The sequence below is a fragment of the Culex pipiens genome, chromosome 3 (genome assembly GCF_016801865.2).
Source record: "Culex pipiens pallens isolate TS chromosome 3, TS_CPP_V2, whole genome shotgun sequence".
Classification (NCBI taxonomy): domain Eukaryota; kingdom Metazoa; phylum Arthropoda; class Insecta; order Diptera; family Culicidae; genus Culex; species Culex pipiens.
The window spans coordinates 92,829,893-92,854,864 of NC_068939.1; the positions used below are offsets into that span (position 1 = coordinate 92,829,893).

The following is a 24,972-nucleotide window of genomic DNA, read 5'->3' on the forward strand; positions in this document are numbered from 1 at the left end:
AAAATAACCCTGCAAAGTTAGAAAAAAACACGAAATTTTAAAATGAAAAATTTTGTTCTAAATGAAAAAATGACCCTTCTGGGACAATGTAGATTCGAAAAGTACATTAAATTTCCCATAAAATGACATGTTCCAAAACTTTTTACAGTCGAGTAACGGAAAATGGGAGAATTTTTAAAACTTTTTTAGTGTTTTTTTCGATGAAAAATACGTTTTTTCGGAATTCTGAGTACGCCATTAAATCGGGCGTCTAATTTTACATAAAAGTCCCTTTGACACCAAATTTCTATATCATCACCGTTTCAGGCTGCAAATTATTGAAAAACACCTCTTTTTTCGCATGTTCAAAAATGGAAGGGGTCGTACCGCCCCTCCGTCACGAGATATCAAAAAACGGACCTCGGATTCGTGATCAGGGACAAAAGTTACCCCTTAGGACAAAGTTTCACGCAAATCGAAGAGGGGTCGGGGCAACTTTTCCCGATTTCGTGTGAGTTGGTAGAGAATTACCCATATTACAAAGTATTTATCGATTGATTTTTTATTGTTTTATTTTTATAATATAGTTTTTGTCAAAAAATATTTAGCTTGACTAATGGCTTTGAGGCAATTGAATTATATCACAAAAAGTTTTTTATATTTATCATCGTTCCAACACATTTTCAACCTTGGTGGCAAAAAAATTAAGGAAATGTTTAGTTCCGCTAGAATTTCGGAAATTTACGGGAAATTTAGAAAACGGAAAATTTTACGGAAAATTACGGGAATCCCCGTGACAAACTATAAAAGCAAATAATTATATTCAAATCACTTATTTTTCTCTAAATTTATAGATTTTTCTCTACAATTAAATTTCAAAACTTGACAGTAGAGGGTTAACGGAATTTGTTTAGCAAAAACCCGAAAGAAATTAAACCGCTTGAGAATGGCTCAGCTTGCGATCGATTTGTGTTGGCCGCGCCAACACCCTGGGGGCCGTTAGTGTCGGCAGATAAAATAAATAATTATTGTTGTCTTCCTCCCCGTGATGGCGGGGGAGGCAGAAAGGAACCCGCTAATGGGTCGATGAAATTGTTTACAAATACCGGCGGACTGGAAGTGTTTCAATGTCTTCCAAATGGTGCTAGATTGCGGGATGGGGCGAGAATTGTTTGTTTACGCGCATTTTGCTGAAAAAAAAGTTTGGTTTGTTGATATTTGGAACGAGCTGAAGATTGTGCCGCTAACAATTCGCTCAATTGATTGATAATTAAAGTAAATTGCATTTTAATCGGATATCTAAATTAAAAGGGCAAGTAAATTTCTTTAACCTATTTTTAACTCGTAAGAAAAAATGATCCTAACGAGCACAACAAGAGTATAAAAATACGACAAACAATTCTTTTCATTCCTAAGAATCGCATTGCTTGTACTTAAGCAAGCATGTCGTTCTAAATTACAGCCGTTGTACGGCTTCCTGTGGTTTATAAATTGTCACCGTAATACTCTTTCAACGCAATTATCATTATTATTATTTTTGAAAACATAGTTTGATTAACCTTCATAGAACTCCCTTGACTTCTCATATTAAAAAAATCAACTCTTGGCTCCAATTCAAAAAAAAGTTCTATTTTGATTTACTGTTAGTAGAACGATCCAACGATCCTTAAACAATTTGGTTGATTTTTTTGAAAAGAGTATTGATAGCATTACGTTGACGAGCTATGTTTTTGAGGTATATTGTGACACACGCAAGTGGTACTCAACATCGTGTTTCAGGTATGTAGTAAACACGGTTAGTTGATTTCTAAGTATGCATGCTTACTTCAACAAGTTGCTTACCGCAATGCATAGCGCATTTTAGCATAAAAATAACTTGTGACATAATTTAAAGATATTATTTTTCTTTTCAAGTTTTAGGGAAATCTTTGAAAACATCTTCAAGTTTTATAAAAGCGTATTGTGAAACATAATTTATTTCATTTGCGACATTTCTACTTTTTGCAACATTTTTAAGCTTTACAAAGTTGCAATTTCTTCGTAATATGATATGGGAATGGGATTTCGAAGCACAGCACTGCTGCTGTTCATGGCATTGAAATATACATTTTCAACCATTAAAAAAAAATTTGAAGACTTTTAGCTGAATCATTGCCGAGATACAGCTATTAAAAGTTAGCAGTTTCAAAAAACGGGTGCCACGATATCTCAACACTGCTTTGACCAAATCGGCTCAAATTTTTGATAAAGACTCGTAAAACTAGTTTTGTGTGCATGATGAAGGCCGATTTTCAAAAAGTTTATCTATAAATTTCGACGGTTTTGTTCGAACGCGAATCAGTTTAATACGGATCGTCAGATCGAGGTGCTCTTTGTTGCGTTGGGTTCGTATAAGCCCAATAAAGGTTTATACGCTAACTAATTGACACTTTGACCACTCTGGAACCGATTCCGGAGCATCGGCAAATTGTATGGGGAAAGTTACGTAAAATCAAATTTTGATCACAGGAGGCTGAATAAGCAAAAAAGTAAAAAACGTCAACAAACGAAAAAAAGGCAGAACGAAGTTTGTCGGGTAAGGCTTGTTTTTATATATTTTAAAAAAATTATAAAAAATTATATTTTTTTTTGAATTTTTGATTTTTTGTATTTTTTTAACTAAATTTTAAAATCGGGCTACGTCATGCACACGGGATATGTCTCAAGAGTATTTATCCCAAATTTCAGCAAATTTTGTGCATCCAATCTCGAGATATCGTGGCACCCGTAAGTCAACTCTGTGTTTCGAGAAAAACGCTCAGAAAGTTTGACAGTTACCTTTGGGCATGGCAAAATTTCAAACATAAATCGTCTGTTACTTACTTCAATCATAGAAGTTTCAGGAGTGATTGAAAATCATGTTTTGAGTGGATTTAATAAAATTTTCGTAATATGAATTTTTAAATTTTTTTTTAACTCCGGTCTTTTGAAAGAACCGTTTCAAGATGTTTTAACTTGTGCCTTTTTTAAAGTTCAAAATTTTAATTCATCCATAATAATTATCATTTTTTTTTTATTTCGCTGTAAATGCTTTCATAATTGGCAACATTGTTGTTCAAAATCGGAAAAAATGTTGACGTTTTGGAAAACAAAACACTACATACTACATAGAGTTGCCGGATAATCTTATAGGATTTCTATCGGTGTGAGGAATAAATATGTAATTACAAATATTTCAATGCTCATTTGTCAAAATTGTCCCACGGTGCTCTTCAAGTCAAGTAATTTAGGATAAAAAGGCAAGTCAAAGAGGGGCTATTTCCCGACTTTTGAGAGTTGAATCGACATATCTCACCAGGGGGTGGTCTATTGCAACTTCAATTTACATTGAAAGATTCTTAATTACACTTGTACAATCATTTGAACACCACTTAAAAGTTTTCAAACCCATATTTTCAGTTTTCAAGATTACTTTGAAATCGCTCCAAAAGTAAAGCTTAGTGGATTTCAACCAAATGAAATAAAACTTTAAAAAAATTGAATACAAATTTGAGCATTTCAAAATGCCAAAAAATTCTTAGTTCCTTTTGTAGGTATGCAAATGTTCTCGTTTTTTGCGTTTTTTTTCAAATAATTTATAAAAATCAAATAATAAAAACACACCATCATTGGAATTTTGAAAAAGAGCGAAAGAGCCGTTCATTTTAATGAGCGAGCGAAAAAGAAAGAGCTAAAAAAGGGCGGTTTTGCCCACCTCTAGTTATGACCAATCAAATTGAAATTTAAGCATGTGTTATTTCCAATTTCTGGAATAAAACAAAATGAAAACTGTTGTTCACTCGTCGTTAAGCTGAATTTATAATTTGGAAAACTTTTTAAATATGAGAATCCATTGTATTTATTTATACTGCCCATGATCGCAGAAATGTCCCATATGCATTTTCATTATTTTTGAGTTATTGATGCAGTTTGGTTCAAAATCGTGTGCTTTTTCAGAAGAGCCTATAACATCCAGTACTTTGTTCTAGAAATCAGGACGAAATCCAGTATTTTTCGTGAAAACTTAACACGTAGCCTTATGTGTGGGACAAACTTAAAATGCGTTTTTCTCAGCTTGCTGTTTTTGTATATAGGACATTTATGCGAACATGGGCAGTATACCTTATTGCAGAAAAAAATCTATGTTTATGGATTTTTTTAAACTAATCAGATATTTTTAAATGGGTGGATTTGCACTCAATTTGAATCAAATTTCGATTTGGTTGTTTCGTTTTGTTAAAACATATATCCCATAATTGTTTGAGTGTCATCGGGTATTTGTTATTGTTGAGTGTTGGTTTTATAGTTGATTTTATTGGAGCACGATACAGCAAGCAAACGGAAAAGCGAATAAGAGCACACTAAGACACATAGATAAGGCAAGCACAATTATACACATCGACCAAAGCGTTAGTAACACTTAACGAAAAAGGCACAGCTAATTGCGAGAATGGAAATGGTTTTAACAAGGCGATATGCTGGAAAAGCTCTGTATGTACAGTGTTGTAAAGTTGTTTAAAAAATAAAATATTTACAACGAAAAACTAAATTTTGAACATGTGTAAGGATTGGTGAGGCAAAGAAAATCAAAATCTTATTATTCAAGTTTTTTTTCGTCAGATTATTAATTTAGCTTTCCCGAATGGTGTCACCTTTTTCAAACTATGTGAAAAAATCAATTGTTTCTATTGATGGCAACAGTCGAGTTTTTGAATTCAAAAGCATCCCTGTGCGAGAGATGTATCTGCAGCAGGGAATTGCAAGAGGGGCCTCAACCTTAAGTTATACCTACACGAAACGAGAGCCCTCGCGAGGGGGAGGGAACTATCTCGTCAACAAACTAAAGAACATATCTGGGGGGAGGTGTATTTTTTAAGGGAAGGCTTTACAGCACTTTTGTCGTCTACTGCGAGTGAATTTTGATTTTTCTTTGGTGTCTTGCGAGATTTGTCTGATGAAGGCTTGTGAGGTTCTTATTTTTTTTTTTGTAAACTCTTAGAACTCATCATACTGAATCTCGCTTTTAATGAGTTTATGTGTGTAATTGATGTGTTGGGACGTATTAGCCACAGGGAAAATGTACGATTTGTCTTAACGACAGCTAGGGTACATTTTTACTTGGTTTCTACGTTTGCAAGTGGAATCTATGAAAATCAACAAGAAACGAAAAGGGAGAGAATAGTTTCTTATCTTTTTTTTTTGGAAAAAAGTTTTTGAACTTTTTGTAACATCACATCAAACACAAAGAAATGAACTTTCCAATGAACACACACAGTGGTATTGGTTGCACTAGGTAATGTATATCTAATATAGTTTCTGAGAAAAAAGGGTTACCAATCATACAAACAAGGAATGCCAAAATGTGAATGTTTGTGAAACAATTCAACACACCAAAACATGAAACAATGAAACATACCAATGAGAGAGAAGGATGCAGTTTTATTTTGCTAGGGCACAAATGTAAGAAACGCATGTAGTACAGTTCTAGTGTGTAGCTACTTTGGAAAGAAAATTTTAAAAAATCATACAAAAACCAAGGAATGTCCCTGATTGGGTAAGCTTTATGAACGTAATAATTTTGGGCGACAAACATAAAACAGAACGAAATTTACCGAAACAATGAGTTGACAAAAGAGTTAAACAAAACTTGTTTTTAAAAAAGACAAAATTTTGTTATCAGTGCACAAGAACGTTGGTGGGTTCATTATGAAGAGATGGTTCCTTTCGACGGTAGACGATTTATCGAGGAAAGAAACTTTCAGAGAAACTTTGAGGGAACGTGACAAGATCCGATGCCGCCGGGACGGAGAAAGAGAGATGTACCCCGCAGCTTTGCGGGAAACCGAGCTCGGGGAACTCAGCTGCCCGTGGGCCGTGGGTACTTCTCCCCGGATCTCAGGGTCGGTTTACTTTGAGAGTGATTTTTTTCATATCGAGGATTCTACAGCACGCCTGCCGCCTGGTTATATCGCATTTGCCCATTCCGACATAAACACTTAAATTTGGTATATATCTATCTTACAGTTTATTGCAAAGATTGGTATAAATTAGTTGTGATATTCGGTTGATGCGTTGTTAGTGGGTGGGTGAGTACACGTTTGAAAATGTAAAAGAAAGGCGCAATAGTACATTCAACATTTCAGCTGAACAACATTTGAGTGTGATGGTGTTGATGAAAAACGATAAAAACGATAAAGAACCAAAAACGCGCGCGCGGCATGATTGATATCGAGAGCAAAATCCGTGTCCTCGTTGGATCTTGTAGGAAGCAGTTAATGTCCAACAACTGTACACGAATGTAGAGGCAGCAGCAGCATTTAGAGCTATGTTACCACTCATCACGACATCGCTGCTCGCTTCTTATTTTTTAAAGAATATATGTACGAAAAAAACAATATGTGTACAAGAAACGACACGTATCTCAACACTTTGACGACATCAACCACCGAGAAGAGGACGATGAATGCTGGGTATGTGTGTGAAAGTAAGGAATTTCCCGAAGACCATAGACAAACGCTTTGGAGAGGTGAAGAATTTCCTAGGGTACAATTACAGAGAAACAGACGTAAATCTTTGATCATGTTTATCGGAAATCCATCAATCACTCACCACTGATGTCACAGCATTACCGTGGTGAGTTGCCAATCATTAACTGGGACCGTTAGATTTTGAATTGATGGATTAAAAAGACACGTCTGTTTGTCTGTGGTAAAATGGTCTGTGGTAAGATGGAAATTCCACAACTCTCAACCGGTTGGTTTGTCGATCGTTTTCGACGAATGTATTGTTTGTGGTAATGTTAGTTGAAAAGTACGATAATTAGCAACAATGTTTACATTAAAATGTACTGTAAGTTGATCACCCAAAATAAAAGGGATGAGCCGAAAAACGAAGTTGTAAATAAATAAACGATTAATGTGGTTAAAAATATAAACAACAGATGGTACAACATAAAAGGAAAGTGGAATCAGCCGAAATAAAGCATGTCTGGTTGTGAAATTTAATTAGGGCAATTAATTCGGGAATCGTTCGTTCTGTGTCATATGAATTGGATTAGGTTGGTCAGGGTTAGGGTCGAACGTAAATGGTTGTAAAACAAAAAACAAAAGTCAAACCTAAAAGACGCTTGAAATCGAGAGAGCAAATTAAAATAATCCGAAAGGAAGAAACACGCTGAGGAGCTGAGACAGAGTTTCGAGTAGTTTTCGGGGGTGGTGGAGGGGGGAGGACGTTTTCAAGAAAATGAAGCGCTGACAGATCGGGAATATCAAAATCAAAACATAATAATTATCGCCGTAGCTTTTCTGGAGAGTGTTTTTGGGTGGGGGTAGGAACAGGGGATTGGAATATTGGGTTTTGTGTAGGTGTGAACTTAAATGGCATAATTTTAAATAATAGGGACTTTCGTTGCAGTCTCCACGTAGTTGTCCAAGTCGGTGGGAAAAAGTACTGGTTCATTTGCGAGTTTTAAAAATAACAACTTAATAATGTGTAGCTTGGAGGTATGTGTGTATGTGTTCCATTTAGATACCTTGATTATATGTTTTGTAAGCTATTGGACCGTTACAATCATAATTCAAAAAATGATAAAAGGTGCACTGAGAACCAAGCGTCTCCATGGAGATATCTATGCTCAGATGTTAACTTTGTCTAACTTGAAATTTCAGAATAATTTCGAGTCAATAGAAGAGTGTTTGTATAATTATTTATTTCAATTCTTGTTAAAATAGTAGCCACCAATCAATATTTTCGTGTTTGATTTTAACATATAAATTAAGCCACTGAATTGCGTGGCTGTTAAGAAAATAAGTTGTAGCTTTGAGTAAAATGTATATTTGTTTGCTTTTTTTGCAGGGCCACAAAAGCTTAGCAAGGATTGGAACGATTTCAGAACTTGCGGTGGATTCGCTGGCAGTTTAAGGAAAAACACATTGGGCTAAACAAGCGATCATTGCGATTAAGAAAAGGGTCACAATTTGAAGAAACTAGCGGGAATTGTACACGGTTCTTGCTTCCTTGTAGAGGTGTTGTGTTGAAGTAACTGTGCAAACGTGTTTGAGCAATTTGAACTTCTCAGGTGTTTTGTGTTGCTGTGTCTGATATTTTTTAAACTAAACAATGTGGCAAGTTTTTCATTAGGTAGTCCTTGTTGAGTCTCTAATGATGTACAGCCAAAACTCAATTTTCTATGTATTAAACTTCGAATAATGCTAAAAAATGCCTCAAAATGTACTATATCATAAGCATTGACTTAATTGCGTAAAAACGCGTAAATTTGAGTACTTTTGTAGTTTGGCTTAGGAAGGGTACTAATAATTGATTGCTACATTGTTCTTTTTGTGCATTAATTCTACACAAAGTGCTGTGAAATTACTTTCTGAAGAATTGTGTGTAGTGTGCTTTGAAGTGAGTTGTTCTTCTACCAGTCTTTATAATCAAACTGAAGCTAATAACAACAATATTGTGTAAACCTTAGTGTTGTCACATTTTGCTACGCGATTTGAAAAATTTAACACTTGAATGTCACTCTGGCAACGTGTGCCAAAATGCTACTGCACTTAATGCATGGCGAGTGCCAATTTGGGCTAAACAGCGAGAAAGGATTAAATCGTGCATCCTCAATCACCAATAATGGGGAGGAGGCCACCCAGGTTTATGTGCAATTCATGCAAATCACTTCACCAGAGTGCGTCCACTCTCCAATCGACAAAGTGTTTCCCGAGGGAAGGGAGTTCACATTATCGAAATTAAGCTGATGCTGCGTGTTTTGCTGCACGAGCCCAAATATCAGGGTGAAAATATTTAATTTCGATAATCCTTATTACTCGTGTCCCGTTACGGGTTGGATAAATTACATCGAGTCCGGGTTCTAGTTCGGGTCTTGTTCGAGCGTCGAAATTGAAATTTCCTATCTGTTCAACAAGACCGGGCCTAGGAGCAGTGTTGCCAGCGGCAGCTATTCCGCTTTCTAAATGATTGCTTCTGGATCGTTGCCAGAGCTGAACACCAACTCTAATGGGCTGGCCGAGTTTTGTCCGGAAGACGACAGCAGCATGTGCTAGTCATCGCGCCCCCCTTCTCCCTCCTCGGGCCTGCCCCCGGGGGAAATAACAACTTTGGCAAAATGTGACAGATTGATTGTTTTCCTGCTGTAGTGTTTTTGTGTTATATGAGTGTGCCTCAAGAGTGAAGGAGAGTGAATCACAAAAATATACCAAAGAAAAAAAGGCCGGCTGGGCTGGGAAGGAAAAAGATTAATGAAACTGAAGGTTTGCTCAAAACGAAAATGAGAACTGAATGCGATAATCGATGATGTATGATTCCTGGAAGAAACTACTTAAAATCGTTATAGGGGTAAAAGAGATTGATTAATCTTATATGCGGAAACCGCACTACACCATGTTACATTGCGTTCATCAACGCGCAATCGTCACACTTACCCTAGCGGCAAAGCTAGTGTTCGGCTTCTCCAGCAGCTCCCAGAGCCACTTCTGGTACTGGGCGCACTTTCCGTCGCCAAACTCTTCCTCCTCCCGTTGGCGCAGACTTTCCGCTTCCTTGCGCATTTCCTCGTGAACGTGCTCCTTGCGTTGGTGGTACTTGTGCTGACAGCACGACTCCAGGTACAGTTCGTCCACGCCCCAGTACTCGAGGTCGTCGCTAAAGGCCAGCACGCACATCTCGTCCACCAGGTGGAGCTTGCCGGTGCGGTAGAAATTAAGTATCGAACTGAAACTCTTCGGGTGTCTATCGAAAAAGTATTCGTTGTCTATGAGTGAGTAGTCGTCGCATAGCTCGGATATTGCTTCGTGCGTGTTACACTCGCGCAGCCGCCCGAGCCGGGTGTGCGGTAACCGTTCGAGCGTTCGCCACAGGACTTCGTGCTTGACGCCGCCCACGTTGATCAGCACCCGGCGGTTGAGCGCCTTCGAGCGCATTATCATGAACGGCTCCGGTGGTATTGATGACATTGATCTAGAGCGGGGCGATACGATATAGTCAGGGAGAGGAGAAGAAGAAATTGATGCCAAGTTTTATGCATAACTCCACATCCAGATAAATACACTTGCTGATGCAGTACTATGCCTTTCAAACTAAATTACTTTTGAATGCTAAAATAACATGGTATCAATAGTTGAAATCTGATAATTTGTCGAGAAGCATCGCAAATCACAATACACAAAAATCTTAAGGATATGAAAATGTAATGAATTAATCTTTAAATCAATTGTGTAACATTTCAACAATGTGTTACTAATTTAAAAGGCAATCAACCATAAAAGTAAGTAAATCTTTTCCTGTTCCTGAGGGGAACACCCTTGAAGAGTATCGGGGCCGGCATTTACAAAGCGGATTCAGTGGCAATTTCATTCTCAACTTAATGTTAACATGTTAAGGTTAATGTTAACATTCCATAGGTCGTCTTCCTAAGGTGTCGTGATAAGGTCCAGTTTGTGACGATACACCACCTTCCCTTTACTAAGCAATCGATTCCAGAAGGGAAAAGATCACCAGTTGTGTTGGTCCGGGCCGGGATTTGAACCCCGATCTACCGCTTACGAGGCGGAAGCGCTACGTGGCTCGGTCAACCATGCTGATGCTTAATTTAAAGGAGACGCATGATATTGAAAAAGATTATGTTTTGACAAGATATTCAAGTCTACATAATATAAATTTAAGTGCAGTTAATTTGAGAAGAAGCATCGATATGTTAATGCAAATATTGCTCACGGTATGGCGGAAGCAAAATGTTATAAATTGAGATGATCGATGGGAGATTTATAGGTAAAAAGATGTGTTTTACTTCCCTGATTAAAAATATCAGGTGAAAATTGCATTTATCAGAAAAAATAGTATTTTTTCATACCGATGAAAACGCAAAGTAAAAATAAAAAATGATACAAAATTGTTATTTAAAAAGTTTATAGTAATTAAAGGTAGATAAATGCAAAACATTGTAAAAAACATAAACATATGATAAGGGTTATTTACAATTTATTAAAAATTTACTTGAGCTACCATGCGCCTCCTCCCATGGTACTATACATGGAAAAACTTTTTTTTCTGAAAAACGCAATTTTCACAGATAGAACTTACTTAGATTTATTTACCGAATTCGGTTGTTGAAAAATCGGTAAAGTTTACATCGGTAAACCATCTGTCAAAATGAACAAAATTTTACCGAATATCGGTTGTACGATGAATAATTATTACCGAATTTCGGTAAGTTTTTACAGAATTCGGTAATTTTTAGTTTATCGAACTGTTTAGCAGTTGAAAATTCGGTAAACTATACAGAATTCGGTAAAAAATCTAAATTTGAATATTTTGAATCATACATATCCTTAATCAGGAAGATGAAACACAACTTATTGCGTATAAATCTACCCTTTTGTCATCTCTATTTCTCGGGTTGGTTTTAAAAAGCTTTTAAGCTGTCTTTCACATTTGGGGCAATGGCTGTCAATGATGGTTTTGAATTCTGGGTCCAGAAATAGTAAATTGAAATGAAAAAAATATCACTATACGTAAAATGCGTGAACAAACAACACAAAGATTTAGAATTTATAATGAAGCCTTTCAGAGCCTTTAGCGCCAGTTGTTAAAAAAGTCGTTATCAATTTAAGAATTATCAAATTAAAAATAAATGACTTTCCTTAAATCAAGAGTTTTTTTTTAAAGTCCAATAAACAAAATTTTTAATTTCAGCTTTTTGGGTGTTTTTGAATAAACCTTGAGTCAGGGTTATTCAAAAACACCCAAAAAATTCAAAAGGGTGTTTTTTTTTTTTTTTTAATTGGACCTTTAAAAAAACTCTAGATTAATACTCGTTACTGAAAAACTATAAAATTCGATTTAATTTACAGAAAAAATCGAATAAGTGTCGAAGGTTACGACGTATTGCAAACTAACCAAACCGTGTTGCCACACGCTGACAAAATCGTAAAAAAATTGTTTTCGCATACATTTTTTCTTTTTTAATGTTAACCGACATGAAAGGGGTGACAACAACTTGAAAGAAAAAAAAAACACTCTAGTCCGCTGTGTCATAAAAGTAATTTTTGGAGTGTATAAGAAAATTCAGATTTTTCAGGAATGTTCAGGAATATTGTTTTACTTTCAAATCCTGCCAACCAAAATTATTTTTGGATTGCAGAGAGGCTTTAGTATATCGTTATCAGAGGTGACAATATACAAAAATTTGTTAGACGAAATCTCACCCCCAGGCCCAACGTCACTACTGATGACGGTGCCGAAAACCAAATGGTGATAGGAATTAGGTAGTCTCTGTAGAAGCTCAAGACTGACTTATCTGAACGTGGAGTGGGATGTTTTGAACATTCTGGTTGATCTAGAAACTACGCCCGCGCTTACCTGGAATGTGCCCTTTGCAGCGGTGCCTGGGACATTTGCATATAGTTGGCCGTCGTCCCGGGCAGGGACGGAGACTGAACCGACGGGAAGGGCGCATAGCGGACCTCCTTCGCACTTCCACCTGCGCCGCCGCCACCGCCGCCACCCGAAGTGCTACCAGGACCTCCTGTTCCAGTTCCGCCACCACCCGGTAGGCCAATTCCACCGAGGCCGCCAGTGCTGCCGCCACCGGCTCCTGGTCCGCCCATGCTGCCGCCGCCGCCGATATTCGTTGTTGTCGTGGTGGTGAACTGCCCATCGTCAAAGCTACCGCCCTGCAGTGGACCACCCGGCGCTGCTGCTGGACCGCTGCACATCGCGGCGGTTGTTCCCGGTCCACCATTATTAAACGGGGGTGGCGTAGTTTCCCCCAGTTCCCAGCGCACCGCTTCACGCTCTCGGTCGCGATCGCCCACCATAGGGCCACTGGATACGCACATATACGAAGGCAGACGCGTGAGGGTGTTTGAGAGAGAGATGGGGCGGATGTGGGGGAGGGGGGAAGGATGCAAGAGATATATGTTTAGAGATCACTTAGGTAGTTGAACAGAACTATCACTTTGCATCTGATCACACGGCATGTCATTTCACGATCGTCGTGTTACAAGACAAAATTATGCGTTATATTTCCGTTCGTTTTTTTTTTTGTTAAAAGAAATAAAACTGTTCCTTCACACTACTAGTCGGAAGGACAGCTGGCATGCCCTACAACACCAAAGAACAACAAATATAGAGAAAATAGGAGGAGAGGAGATGAAGATAGAGGATATTATCTAGTCTAGAAGAATTGCTCTATAAGGAGAAACTCACCGCTACATGAATCCAGACATCTTCTCTATTCAACTCATAAAACTAGTTTGCCTATTGCCATCCTTAGTCGCTATGCTTACGAGACAGTAACTGGATACTAGTACGAGTAACACGTAAACGCTAACGAACTTGAGACAAACGGAAATTGGGCCTAACTCTAGCGGTGGTAGTCGGTTGGGCGCGGCCCGGCCACTCCTGAACCACAACAGGTCACCACTTTGCACAAACAGGAGTGACAATGACACCGACAGCGAGATCGATGACACTGAAGGTGATGACACTGGCGATGACGACGCTGAGCTGACTGTGCTGTATGACGACAAACTTTTCAGCGATGGTTTCGTTGTGGACATGGCCTACAGATTTTTGCAATTTGTTTAACTCTTCTTGTAGTCGCGAACACACTTAACTGCGCGCGCGCACTTGCTTGATTTTTGCGTTTTGCGCTGAAGGTATCTTCTCTTCACCACACCAACAATACTAACCACTATTTTATTCAAAAAAGCACACTTTTTGAGACGGATTCATGAAGGCTAGCTGGCCAAACTTGGCTTGACCATTGTACGACGATCTGGAAAGAAACAGAAACAGCAAAAAAAAGAGCAAACATTAAAATTATGCCTTTTCACGATCGAAAATCAATTAGTCGATAATGGACGCCCCGCGGAAACAGAGCATTAAAGTTAAAATTTGATTAAGTAATGAATCATCGTAAAACTAATCAGCGACGGGGCGATTGGCCCCGCGAGAGTCGAGTGTGGTGAATGGCCGCGTGGCCGTATTATTAAATTCCCAGAACACGACCTGCTCCACCCCCTTCCGGAAGTTACTCGTGATCGCCGGCGAACGAACGAACGAGGGGCACACATACAGCGGAGTGCACACACATACAGACCACTACTAGCTAGTATGTGGTCTACCTAGTAGATAGTGGTTCGCGTGGAAATCAGGAAAGTCCATAAATTTTCAATTAGTATTTATCGATTTTTCATCACGTTGTTCGTGGAAATCCACTGTGCGCCGGTATTGGTTTCGATTTACAAGTTCATTGATTTCCAACTGATCAAATTATGCGTTTAGGTTTAGCTTGTAGATTTAAGAAAATATTGTGGTTTGGTTGAGCGTTTTAGTAGAATGCATTACTATGAATACAAAGAGACGAGTTGTTCCTTTTAAGAGCGAGTCCACGAACAGGGCATACCCCTTTGTATGGGACGTCGTTTGGACCTCACCAATCTGCCTGAAATTTTCAGGGATTGTTTGTACATATACTTCCCGTTGACCTAGAGTACTCATATTTTGGCCAGATGCTAGTTTTATATGTACAAACAACCCCTGAAAATTTCAGGTAGATTGGTGAGGTCGATGCGAGATGGGTATGCTTTGCTCGTGGACTCGCTCTTAATTCCGCTATATATATTAAATTAAAAGGAACAACTCGTCTCTTTTTATTAAGAAAATATTCCAATTATTTTCAAAATATTTCAGTAGTTGTTCGGTAATTGGGCTGCTTTTTAACTGGGAGCTCGATAACTGGGCCGTAGCCCAGTTAAAAAGCAGAAAACGTCAAAAAACCAAAACAAACCGAAATGACTGAAGGGGTTATGGGTTAAAAATTCATGTTTAATAAATAAAAAAAACTTTTTTCAAACTTTTATTTAATTTCAAGTAACAATCAAAGAAATATAAACAGTAAGCATTGTAAATACATTTTAGAGCCTTTTATTTGTATATTTCATCTGGAAAATATTATGCATCGGTGGTCCCCTTCTTTTTTTTTTGTTCAGTCCAGTTAACGATCAGCATTCGGTGACTGGGCTACGTTCTCAGCCCAGTTACCGAACAAGTACTGTATCTTGAAAATACTATTCGTATGGATTTGCTATTTCTATGAGATGTAAAAAAATACATTGATCTACACAAATTTACAGAAATGACTCGAGAGAAACAAAAATATGTACACGCTTGGTTTTTCTCCAAAGTTTGTATGGAGAATTCTTTTGGCTACTCCCACATATTGGGCCTGTCTGAATATTTTTGAAAAAATTGATGTGCACTTGTTTTCTGGGGACCACAAACTATATGCTTCCCCTCGAGTTGAGCCTGCGTAGAAATATTGTTGGTCCGACTCCAACTGAGTTACGGTCTCAAAAAGTATTTCTGTATCACTTAGGAGGTCATAATTTGAGATTTCATAACTGATGACAGGGTTGCAAGATCTTAAGCTTTTACGCTCGTTTGGAATGTCTTTTGATTATTATCTATCGATGTATATTTTTCTTGTATTTGAGACGATTTTCGGTTGCTTATTTGCAGCGCCGTACCTAGGGGTTGGCGCGGTTGGCGACCGCCAAGGGCGCCAGCCCTTGGGGGGCGCTGAAATCGATGCTTGTACAAAATTTTTATGTCAGCTATAACATCCTCATTAGGTATTTGAAACAGAAAGGGCGCCAAATTATAAAATAGAATTACAAATAAGGTGAAGTACAGTCCACCTCTCCAGGCAGGCGACACGCTGAAGGCATCCCCGGACGAGAAGGCAAACCTGCTCGCTGAGAATTTTGTCCGCGCGCATCGCAATCCTGCTCCCGGTGACTCGGCCACGACCAGTGCTGTCGAAGTGAGCGTGCAGCAGATTGTCAACAGTACCTTCCCGCTCGAATCAGTGCCAGTCATCCGCCCCAAGGAGATAGCACGGATCATAAAATCGCTGAAGCCAAAGAAGGCGCCCGGCATGGACAAAATCCGGAACACCCTGCTTAAGCGACTCCCCCGTAAGGGACTGGTGATGCTGACGTTGATCGTGAACACATGTCTCAGGATTTCTTACTTTCCGTCTCCTCTACAAGCTCATCTTCCGTCCTACGCTCACGTACGGATTTCCAGCCTGGCACAGCTGTGCTTCTACTCGCAGGAAAAAAGCTGCAGACGCGCCAAAACAAGATCCTGAAAATGATGCTGGACCTGCCGTTCAACTTCCCGACGGACGAGCTCGAGGAGGCGGCTAACACGGAACCGCAGGATATCTGGACCAGCAAGCTGCTACAACGGTTTTGGACGAGTTGCTCGATGCCAGAGAACGATCTGATCTCGAATTTGGTGCCGTAAAATTGTGATATATGTAGCTTTTAAGAATCCCTTTCCTCTACCTATCCCCCTTCTATCCCAGCAATAGTGACAGGTTTTTTTTTCAAATTGTTTTCGTGTCCGTGTCAATCCCAACATAATTGTTTTATTGTATCCATTAAGATAGAAGTTTATGTCACAGCTGAAAGGACCCCCAAAACTCTGTTCAGACCCTAAAGAAACTATCTGTTTGTCGATAAATTAGAGAAATAAACTGAATTGAATTGAATTACAAATAACTAGATAATTTGGTTTAAAATATAAAACAAATGATTTAGGGGTGCCAAAATCAATTGTGAATATTTCTACCGAAGTGTTTTCAAAAATTCATGCTCAGTGCTAAATTTATTTTTTTCATCAAAGAAGGGGCGCTCGAGTGGCAGAAAGTTAAAGGAGTTCTAGAAGAGCTTCTCAAGTAAATACACGTTAAAGTTTGGACCGTTGTATAATGAAGTTTAAGTGATACCTTCCAGATTTAAAAAAAATGTCCAGCATATATTTTGAGCTTCTTTGAAATAGGAATTATTTTAACATTAAAACAGATATCTTTTTTTGAAGTTTTTACATTCTCGAGTTAAAAAAAATGGCCTTTGAAATATTTCAGCTCGATTTCCCCTTTTATAATCAACTTCGTGCATTGAAATTTGCATACTCTTTTTCAAAATACTAGAGTTTGACTTTGGAAAACTGCTGTAAATATTCACCAATAAGACCAACATTATTTGTTCAAGAAAAAAAAAGTGTTTCAGAGCACATAACTTTTTCAGTTTTAGCTTAACCGGTGTTGTTTACTTTTTAAATCGTCTAAAAAGCTTTGGTAATGGAAAACAATTTATTTATTTTTCAGTTAAAAACAAAAAAAAATATTTAATCAAGGTTTGAAAACATTTATATAGGGGAAATATACCCTTTCTCAGCCTATTTCTATTATCGGCTTATCAGCACTTTGATCATGAATTACAGATTTCATAAAGTGTGTTTGACTGTTCCAAAGTAACAAATAGCTCAAACAAAAGTGAGCAAGCAACTCTTCATTGTTGATGTATCTAAAAATATTGATTTTATAGCGGAAAACTGCAAAAGTGATGAGAATTGGCAAAACTGTTTAAAGTGATTAAAATGGGTAAGTTTCCCCTAGTTTTGCGCAAAAATATTTTTTTTTAGAGTATGAAATTTAATTTCACGAATTATAAATAAATAAATAAATACTGATGAAAATAAAAATCAATGCAAAACATAATTAAAAAAAAAATATGAAATATATTCTCAAGCATCGTATGGGCAAATCACTCAAAATTGATAAAAATTTCTTATCTTTATATTTTTTAAAACTTTTTGCACTAAAAAAAATAATTGTCAATACTTAAAAATGCTGCTGGGATTCCTATCTAGATAGAACAAGAGAGCACACGGGCATCGAATTATTATTTTTTCAATTTTGAAGAAGGTTTTTTTTTCTTTTTTCGTTGTAAATCCAAAGCCAAATCAGCTAATTATTTTACAGATCCGGGAATGTTCCTATTTTTTCACCATTTTTATTTTTAAAACCGCTGTATCTTTACAAGGATTGGACATAGGACAATAGTCAGTATGGAGACTTTTATGTAAAATTGTCTGGGGAATCGATTCCCACTATCGGTTTTTGAAAATTTTGACATTTAGAACACTTTTCAAAAAAAAAAAAAAACAGTTTTAGTAAATAATTTTTGTATTTTTTATAGGAGAGACATACCATCCTGCATTTTTCGTGAGTCTTTTTGTCACATTTTAGGTTATTTACACAAAAAATTTAAACGAAAAAAAATCGTTTAAATTTAACTTTTAAACTTAAACATTTAAAAAATCTCATAAAAGAGGCGTGTATTTTTCTTTCTGTGTATTTTTTTTAGCAAGCCCGTCCAATTTCCTACAAGTTTGACTTTGACCACTTTTTGAAAGAATGCAACGGCTTCGAGATACAGTAATTAAATTAAAAAAAACAAAAATATTCAAATAAGGGCGTAAAATCTCAAATGGCATAGGATAACATGTATAAAAAGTTTCATTGAAATCGGAGAGGGTCGGGTATAAAAGTACCAGAAAAATTCCTGATTTGAGCTGGAATTGCTCCATATTTAGGTCTCCAATTGCAATTATAAAATCAAAACTCATATTGAAACAATCATTGAAAATTAATATCAATTTATCAAAATGCTTGCGCCGTGAACCCAAGGTACGGCTCTGAATTATTTGATATCCAAATTCAAGCAAATTTAAACAATTTCAATCGAGCTTTCCGTGAAAAATTCATATTTAGAGCAGAATGCAAAATGCACAAAATTTTAGTCAATTTGAACAAAGCGGAAAATGGAATGATAAAGATAACCTGTAGATAACCTGTACCTCAAAGAGTATTTTGATTTTTTTTTGTTTTGAAGGTCAGTTATCTACAATTACAAAAATGTAGCTATAGCTATATATAAAGAATGATTGCTCTACTCTCAAAGTGTCATAATTTTCGCTATAAAAATTTATGGAAATCGACACAATGTTTTACTAGGACTAAATAAATTGATTGCAAAATAAGAAATTCAGTTTTGAAAAAGTGTAAACATATTTTAGTTGTCATTCAATAGCAGTAGCGAGTTGCTTTGAGTTCTGTGTGCTTGCCGTCAACATTTGTCATATTCACAAGCAGTACCAAAATGATTGCAATTAGGCTCCATAAATCAACCATAAATAGCCGTTTACCCACTCGACCAGGATATTGTACAGGAAAGCGATATTTCCAGGAATTCACAAAGCAGTACAAATTGGTCTCCCGCCATATCTGATTCTCCATCATGCATTACGGACAATTGATCTCATTAGATTGCATTTTGTTGCCATCAGTGTTAGTGCCTTATCAGCGACCAAGTGGAGCAGCAACCGAACAAATTTAGTACCCACGACCAAGTGGAAAATACGATTCAATTATTCATCAGTGTTTTCCTCCCGTGACTGCCCTCATCGAAAAAAAAAAACCACCAGAGAAAGCTCATTACCGATAAGCAGAGAGCCTTACTACGAGTATAGTCGTCCTTCTGGGGTAATTCACTGTTTGACGTCGACCAGCAGTGGATACAATCCACTTGTACCAACTCGGTCCTACTACTCAAGCCGGGTGCTCTTTTTATGTATAGCTTTGTAAAACGATGGTTTGGCGGGGAACAAAGCCTCACCACCCCATGATCTCCAAGACTTGAAGCCATAAACTGATGGGTGGAAGCAGAAAGAGCAAAGTATGAGAAGAAAAGCAAACATCAGAAAACAATTTATCTGATGCTCATCTTGTGTTTACTTGCTTTCACTCTGCGTTTTCGAGGTTGTTTGCATTGTAGCTGCTTGTACGGGATAGTTTGCCTTGTGATGTCCTCGCCCTCTTCCTTGGAACGGTTTACCCAACTTGCTGTTTTGGGCCATTTCTTCGTGACGCAATTTCGCAGGATATTGTTGAATTTAGACTAGTATGGAAAACGAACTCTAAAGTGTGGAAGCACTATCTCCGAAAGCTGATCTCTTTAACACTTCTTCAAATATGTTAATATGTAACCATATTTGTTTTTTTCTAATGAAATTTAATTTGTATCGATTCAGTTTCGAGCCTGTGTTGGAGCGGCCTGTTTTTTAATCGATATTTGTTGAGATTTGTTAAACAGGGGCTCGTTTTCGACATTTTGGCTGCTTTTTAGAATTTTTTCTTAAGGAATTAACTGAAAATCGATCTTTTTCTCGATTTCTCGGCCAAATTGTAGGTTAGAATAAACTAAAGACTCAAAAAAATGGGTACATGAGCAAAAACTTCTCCTTGTATTTTTTTTTCAGAAGTTTGACCTTTTCAAACAAACGGGGTACAAGCTCAAAAGTGTCAAACGAAATTTTCATAAAATATATTTTACTTTTCATTGATGAGCAAATTAAAAATAAACACAGAAATTTGTTAATAAGAGACTGGTGAAATGTTGCACAACGATCTAATCGGTCACAAATCTCCAAAAGCTATTTTTACAATTATTACAATTATTAGAGTCTTTTTTTGGCTTGTATAAGGATTGAATTTGTTTGAACTTATGAATAAACAAGACTTTAACTTATTTCATTGAATCTTGGCTGCCATCCCCAGAAAAAGTAAATTGTTCTTAATAAGAATGTCTCGCCACGTAATGATATAAGTGTAATTTTTCGTGAAATGACACAATTATTTGAAACGACAACTTATCTGTCCCTCCTGCTTACAACATCAATCGATCATTTGAAAGCGGGAGGAATTGCTTGGCAGAGCCAGCGTAATAAAAAACCCAACAAATTTACATATTTTAAAGGGTACTGGAGTTTGCTCAATTTGTGTCCCACCGCCGTGGCTGGCACCACTCCGATGTGGAAGAAGTTCAGCCGTTGCAAAGTCACGCGATGCCAAATTTGAGGCAAATAAAGAACAGTTCTATCATTGTAGCACGACGAGCAGCCAGTGCACCATATCGCGTGGAATGATTTTGTGTATACATTTCAATTACCAGCGCTGTGGTGAACATTACGTTCTTCAAATCCCAAAGGGCCTTTGAATTTGGCCGTCCTGGTGGCGTGCATCGCGTCCGTCCAAATGAATGAAACAAATCATCAAGGAGAGCAGCGTACAAAGTATCAAATGAACACTTGACCTAGGTTCAACCTGTATACCGTATATTTCACTACAACCAGACATGGCAGCAATTTTAAAATCGCGTTTTTTCGTGTTTTTATACCTTTTTTATTACGTTCATGGGGGAGCATTCCGTGTGAATTCCTACCCTTGAGTGCCTTCACGAAAACCAGTTGAATGTTTTTTGATGAAGTAAGTGTTATATGGTGAAAGTGCCTTCTTGGGCCTAACTTGAAGTTCGCCTTCACTATTGCTGAAGGTATGTTGGCTTCATCCCTAACCTCAGTGAAAGCACATTGCATGCTGCGAAGGAAATTTATAACGACGCCATTTGATGTGCCCTGAACTTGCTGCTGGGTGATGGATGGCGCGAACTTGCTAATAATAAGAAAGTTACAGTCCTTTACTACACGAAAGAAGGTGAAAAGTTTCATGTGTGTCATTTCGAAAGAGGTGTCAAGTTGAAAGTGGGATGAATCAAATGGATTACTTGCGCTGTCCTATGTGACAACAAAAATTTAACCATGATAACCTAAGACAAATTTAAGCATCCAAAACTAAAATATTTAAGCATCCAAACACCAAACAAGTTGTTCTTAAATTAGACTTCCAATTGCTAATTTCACCTTCACCCCTCTATCTCCTGCAATGGGAAAGAGATCCTTTTAAAGGTAGAACAAATATACCAACTGCTTTTTCCACACGACTTTGTCGTCTTTTCTATCATCAGCACGAACCTAATCAACTATGGCATCATATTAATTATGAAAAGGTTGATTATGGCCCTGTTGATGGCATAACAGCAGCAGTTCAGCACATTGTCTTCTCCTGTCTGTGCACACTGTGGGGTTACCTCTAGCGGTGTTTCTTAATTTGAGGCAGTAGAATTTTTACAGAATTCTGGGTGGTAAATTTGAATTAACAAAAAGAGTGCTGAATGAAGCTGTTGTTTACAATTAGATTATACTTCTGTAATAAGACTTCGAAAAATATGAACAAGATGGTCGATACCATTTTGTGTAAGTTCATGCTCCAACACTTTCAAATATAAAAATGTGTCGATAACCGTACCGTAAAATGTGTGTATCATCTGAATTGGGTGCTTTAAAGTGCCTGCCCCCTTTAGTTTGTCCGCACTTTATAAAAATCACGTAATGTTCGGTTCATAAAGTTGCGACTGATTGAGAAAATGTATATTCTCCTCTCTAACGTGTGACGACTAAAAATACTGCTACCAAAGGGAGATTTTCTAAGCAACGCCGGCCGGTTCCGTGGCGCAATTTGGGGAATAATTTGCATAAGAATATAACACCCCCCGTCGTTTGGCAAACAAAATCAAAATTCCGAGCCTCTTTCCCTGTCACAAACTAGGTCCGATTGGTCTACTAAACTGTGCTGGCTCACTGAGGAGTGACAAGCTCAAGTGATGGGCCTTGTCACACTGGGTAGTGTGAAATGTTGCTTGAAGCCACGTCGTTGGAAGTTCCTTACAATCTGCGACGACACGTGACGTGAAAAATGAACTGTCACTTGGAACCAATCACCATAATCCTTTCAAAACAGCATGTGTACAAATTTAGTGATGCAAAATAGTACTGTGAATTTAAATTTCTGCTTTTCCATCGCGATAGTATCATAAATGTGTGAAAAGGTCAACATTTTCTAAACTATTCTCTCACACAACTAATGTAATTATGTTGATTTTCAATGACGTCATACGTTAGTGGATATTTTTCCCAAACGAGGAAGCTATTTGGCATGGTCCCTGGTCTCTAAAAGAACGACAACGAAGGGTTCGACTTGGGCTCGTTATGTGGACGAGTGTGTGTGTGTGAACTGTGTAAACACATAAATGTAAATGATATGCAAATTAATTTCCGAACCGTTCGTTTTGGATTGATGTTTATGACTTTTGCAAATGGTCACAGTTGCGACACGAGGTTGCCGTTCAACGTCAACGACGCATGGGACTACGTGAACGTGTATGCGCAGTTCAAATTTAGCGAAACACCGCTCAAACGCTGCAGACATAAATTTAATCAAATTATCAGAGCGGCGAACTAAAGCTTAAGATACTTTTCTGCAGTCGTGGAACTGAATTTGTAATTTTGAAGCACGCTCAACACTTTGTTCAGCTATCAGTTGTAAGCCACCTATCAATTCAACATTAAACTTTATGCCATAGAAACTTTTTACATATTATTATAAAAGCCTGGGCAAAAATTTTGGATTGTGGTAGAGCTCGTAAAAAGTAAACTACTCAGCTCAGTGGTTTGAACAAGAATGATAATTTTATTTTGTGTCATCAATTAAGTCTACTACGATTGGGTCCTCAATCAGGACGCCTACTTGCACCGACACTCCTCCTCGAACTGATCCGGTCGAATCCCAATCGCCGAACGCAGCTTCTCCAACTTGATCCTGGCAAGCGGCTTCGTCATCACATCAGCTAGCATGTTCTCCGTGGGGCAATACTGCAAACTGATCGTTCCCTTCTCCTGCAGATCTCGAACGAAAAAGTAGCGCGTCTCGATGTGTTTGCTTCGTCGCTCGATCTTATCGCTTTCCACCAACTTGATGCAGCTCTGGTTGTCCTCGTTCACCCTGGTTGGTCCAAGAGCTGCCTCTCCAACTTCTTCTAGCAATCTGCGGGTCCAGATGAGCTCCTGACATCCTTCAGCTAGGGCAACGAACTCTGCTTCAGTTGAGCTCAGCGCCACACAGGTTTGCTTCCTTGTGCACCATGCGACAAGTCCACCTCCGAACTGCAACAGTACGCCAGAGTTGGACTTCCGGTCCCGTGAATTTCCAGCCCAATCTGCGTCAACGAACATCTGCAACTCTTCGTTCGTGGCACCCAGCTGGAGCTTGTGGTTGATCGTCGAATCCAGATAGCGCAGAACTCGCTTGGCTTCATTCCAGTCCTGTTGATTCGGCTTACTGGACTTCTGGGCCAAGATCGACGTGCTCACTGCTATATCTGGTCTGGTGTGCACCGCTACGTACAGCAGACCCCCAATCAAGCTGAGGTAGTCCTGGTTGTTGGGAAGTGGCTTGCACTCCTCCTCCTTCTGCTGCAGGTAGCCGGGGTCGAGTGGTACCTTGGACGGCTTCGCTTGCTCCAGATTAAACCGTTGTACCAGCTTCCGGATGTACGTCGCTTGGTTCAGCTTGTAACCGGCATCGCTTCTCTCGACTTCCATTCCGAGAAAGTGTCGGATATCACCGAGGTTGGTTACGGTGAAATTCCGCTGCAGACTCTCGAAGATGGCGTTGAACTCCTCCTCGGTCTGCGTGACGATGACCATGTCATCGACGTAGATTAGAATGTACGCAAACGTATCATTCTGGCGCCGCATGTACAGGCAAGGATCCGATTTCGACTGCTGGAATCCGATCGACTTGAAAGTTGAGTCCACCTTACGGTTCCAAACACGTGCGGACTGCTTCAAACCGTACAGACTCCTCCTCAAACGACAAACGGTCCGTTCGTCGCCGGTGGTGTAACCTTCGGGTTGCCGCATGAAAATCGTTTCCTCCAGTTCGCCGTTCAGATAAGCCGTTTTAACGTCGACATGCTTGACAAAGGAGTTCTTGCGGCTCGCAATGGTTAGCAGCACTCGGAAAGTCACCTGCTTCGCCACAGGTGCGAAAACTTCATCGTAGTCCGTGCCGTATTTTTGCGTAAATCCTTGAGCCACGATCCGTGCCTTGTGACGAACTACACGTCCGTGCTCGTCACGTTTCGTTTTAAACAACCATTTGCAACCGATCGCCTTCTTGTCCGCAGGAAGCTGCACCAGCTCCCACGTGTTGTTGTCCATCAGCGCCTGGAGCTCTTCGACCATGGCGGTCCGCCACAGATCAGCTTCGTCGCTGCGCAGCGCCTCGGCCACCGTTCGAGGGTCCGTCGACTTCTTGGTAGCACCCTTGCTCGCCTTGAGTCCATGTTTAACGCTGCTGGGGCC

The 24,972-nt window shown here is 38.7% G+C and overlaps 1 protein-coding gene across 9 annotated transcripts in view; it reads right to left on the bottom strand.

Annotated features, from left to right (window-relative positions):
• The window catches only part of LOC120413416 (potassium voltage-gated channel protein Shab), a 148,438-nt gene that overhangs the window by 44,054 nt on the left and 79,412 nt on the right, over positions 1 to 24,972 (bottom strand). For 7 of the 9 annotated variants that reach the window (XM_039574229.2, XM_052711041.1, XM_039574226.2 and 4 more), the window contains exons 3-5: positions 13,222 to 13,792; positions 12,373 to 12,837; positions 9,438 to 9,972 (exon numbers count right to left, since the gene is read on the bottom strand). In XM_039574229.2, the coding sequence (XP_039430163.1) occupies positions 9,438 to 9,972; positions 12,373 to 12,830 (993 nt within the window). In that variant the 5' untranslated portion in view covers positions 12,831 to 12,837; positions 13,222 to 13,792. Of the gene's footprint in view, positions 1 to 9,437; positions 9,973 to 12,372; positions 13,117 to 13,221; positions 13,793 to 24,972 lie in introns of all 9 variants that reach the window. The other 2 variants (XM_039574221.2, XM_052711040.1) reach the window with 1 other exon arrangement.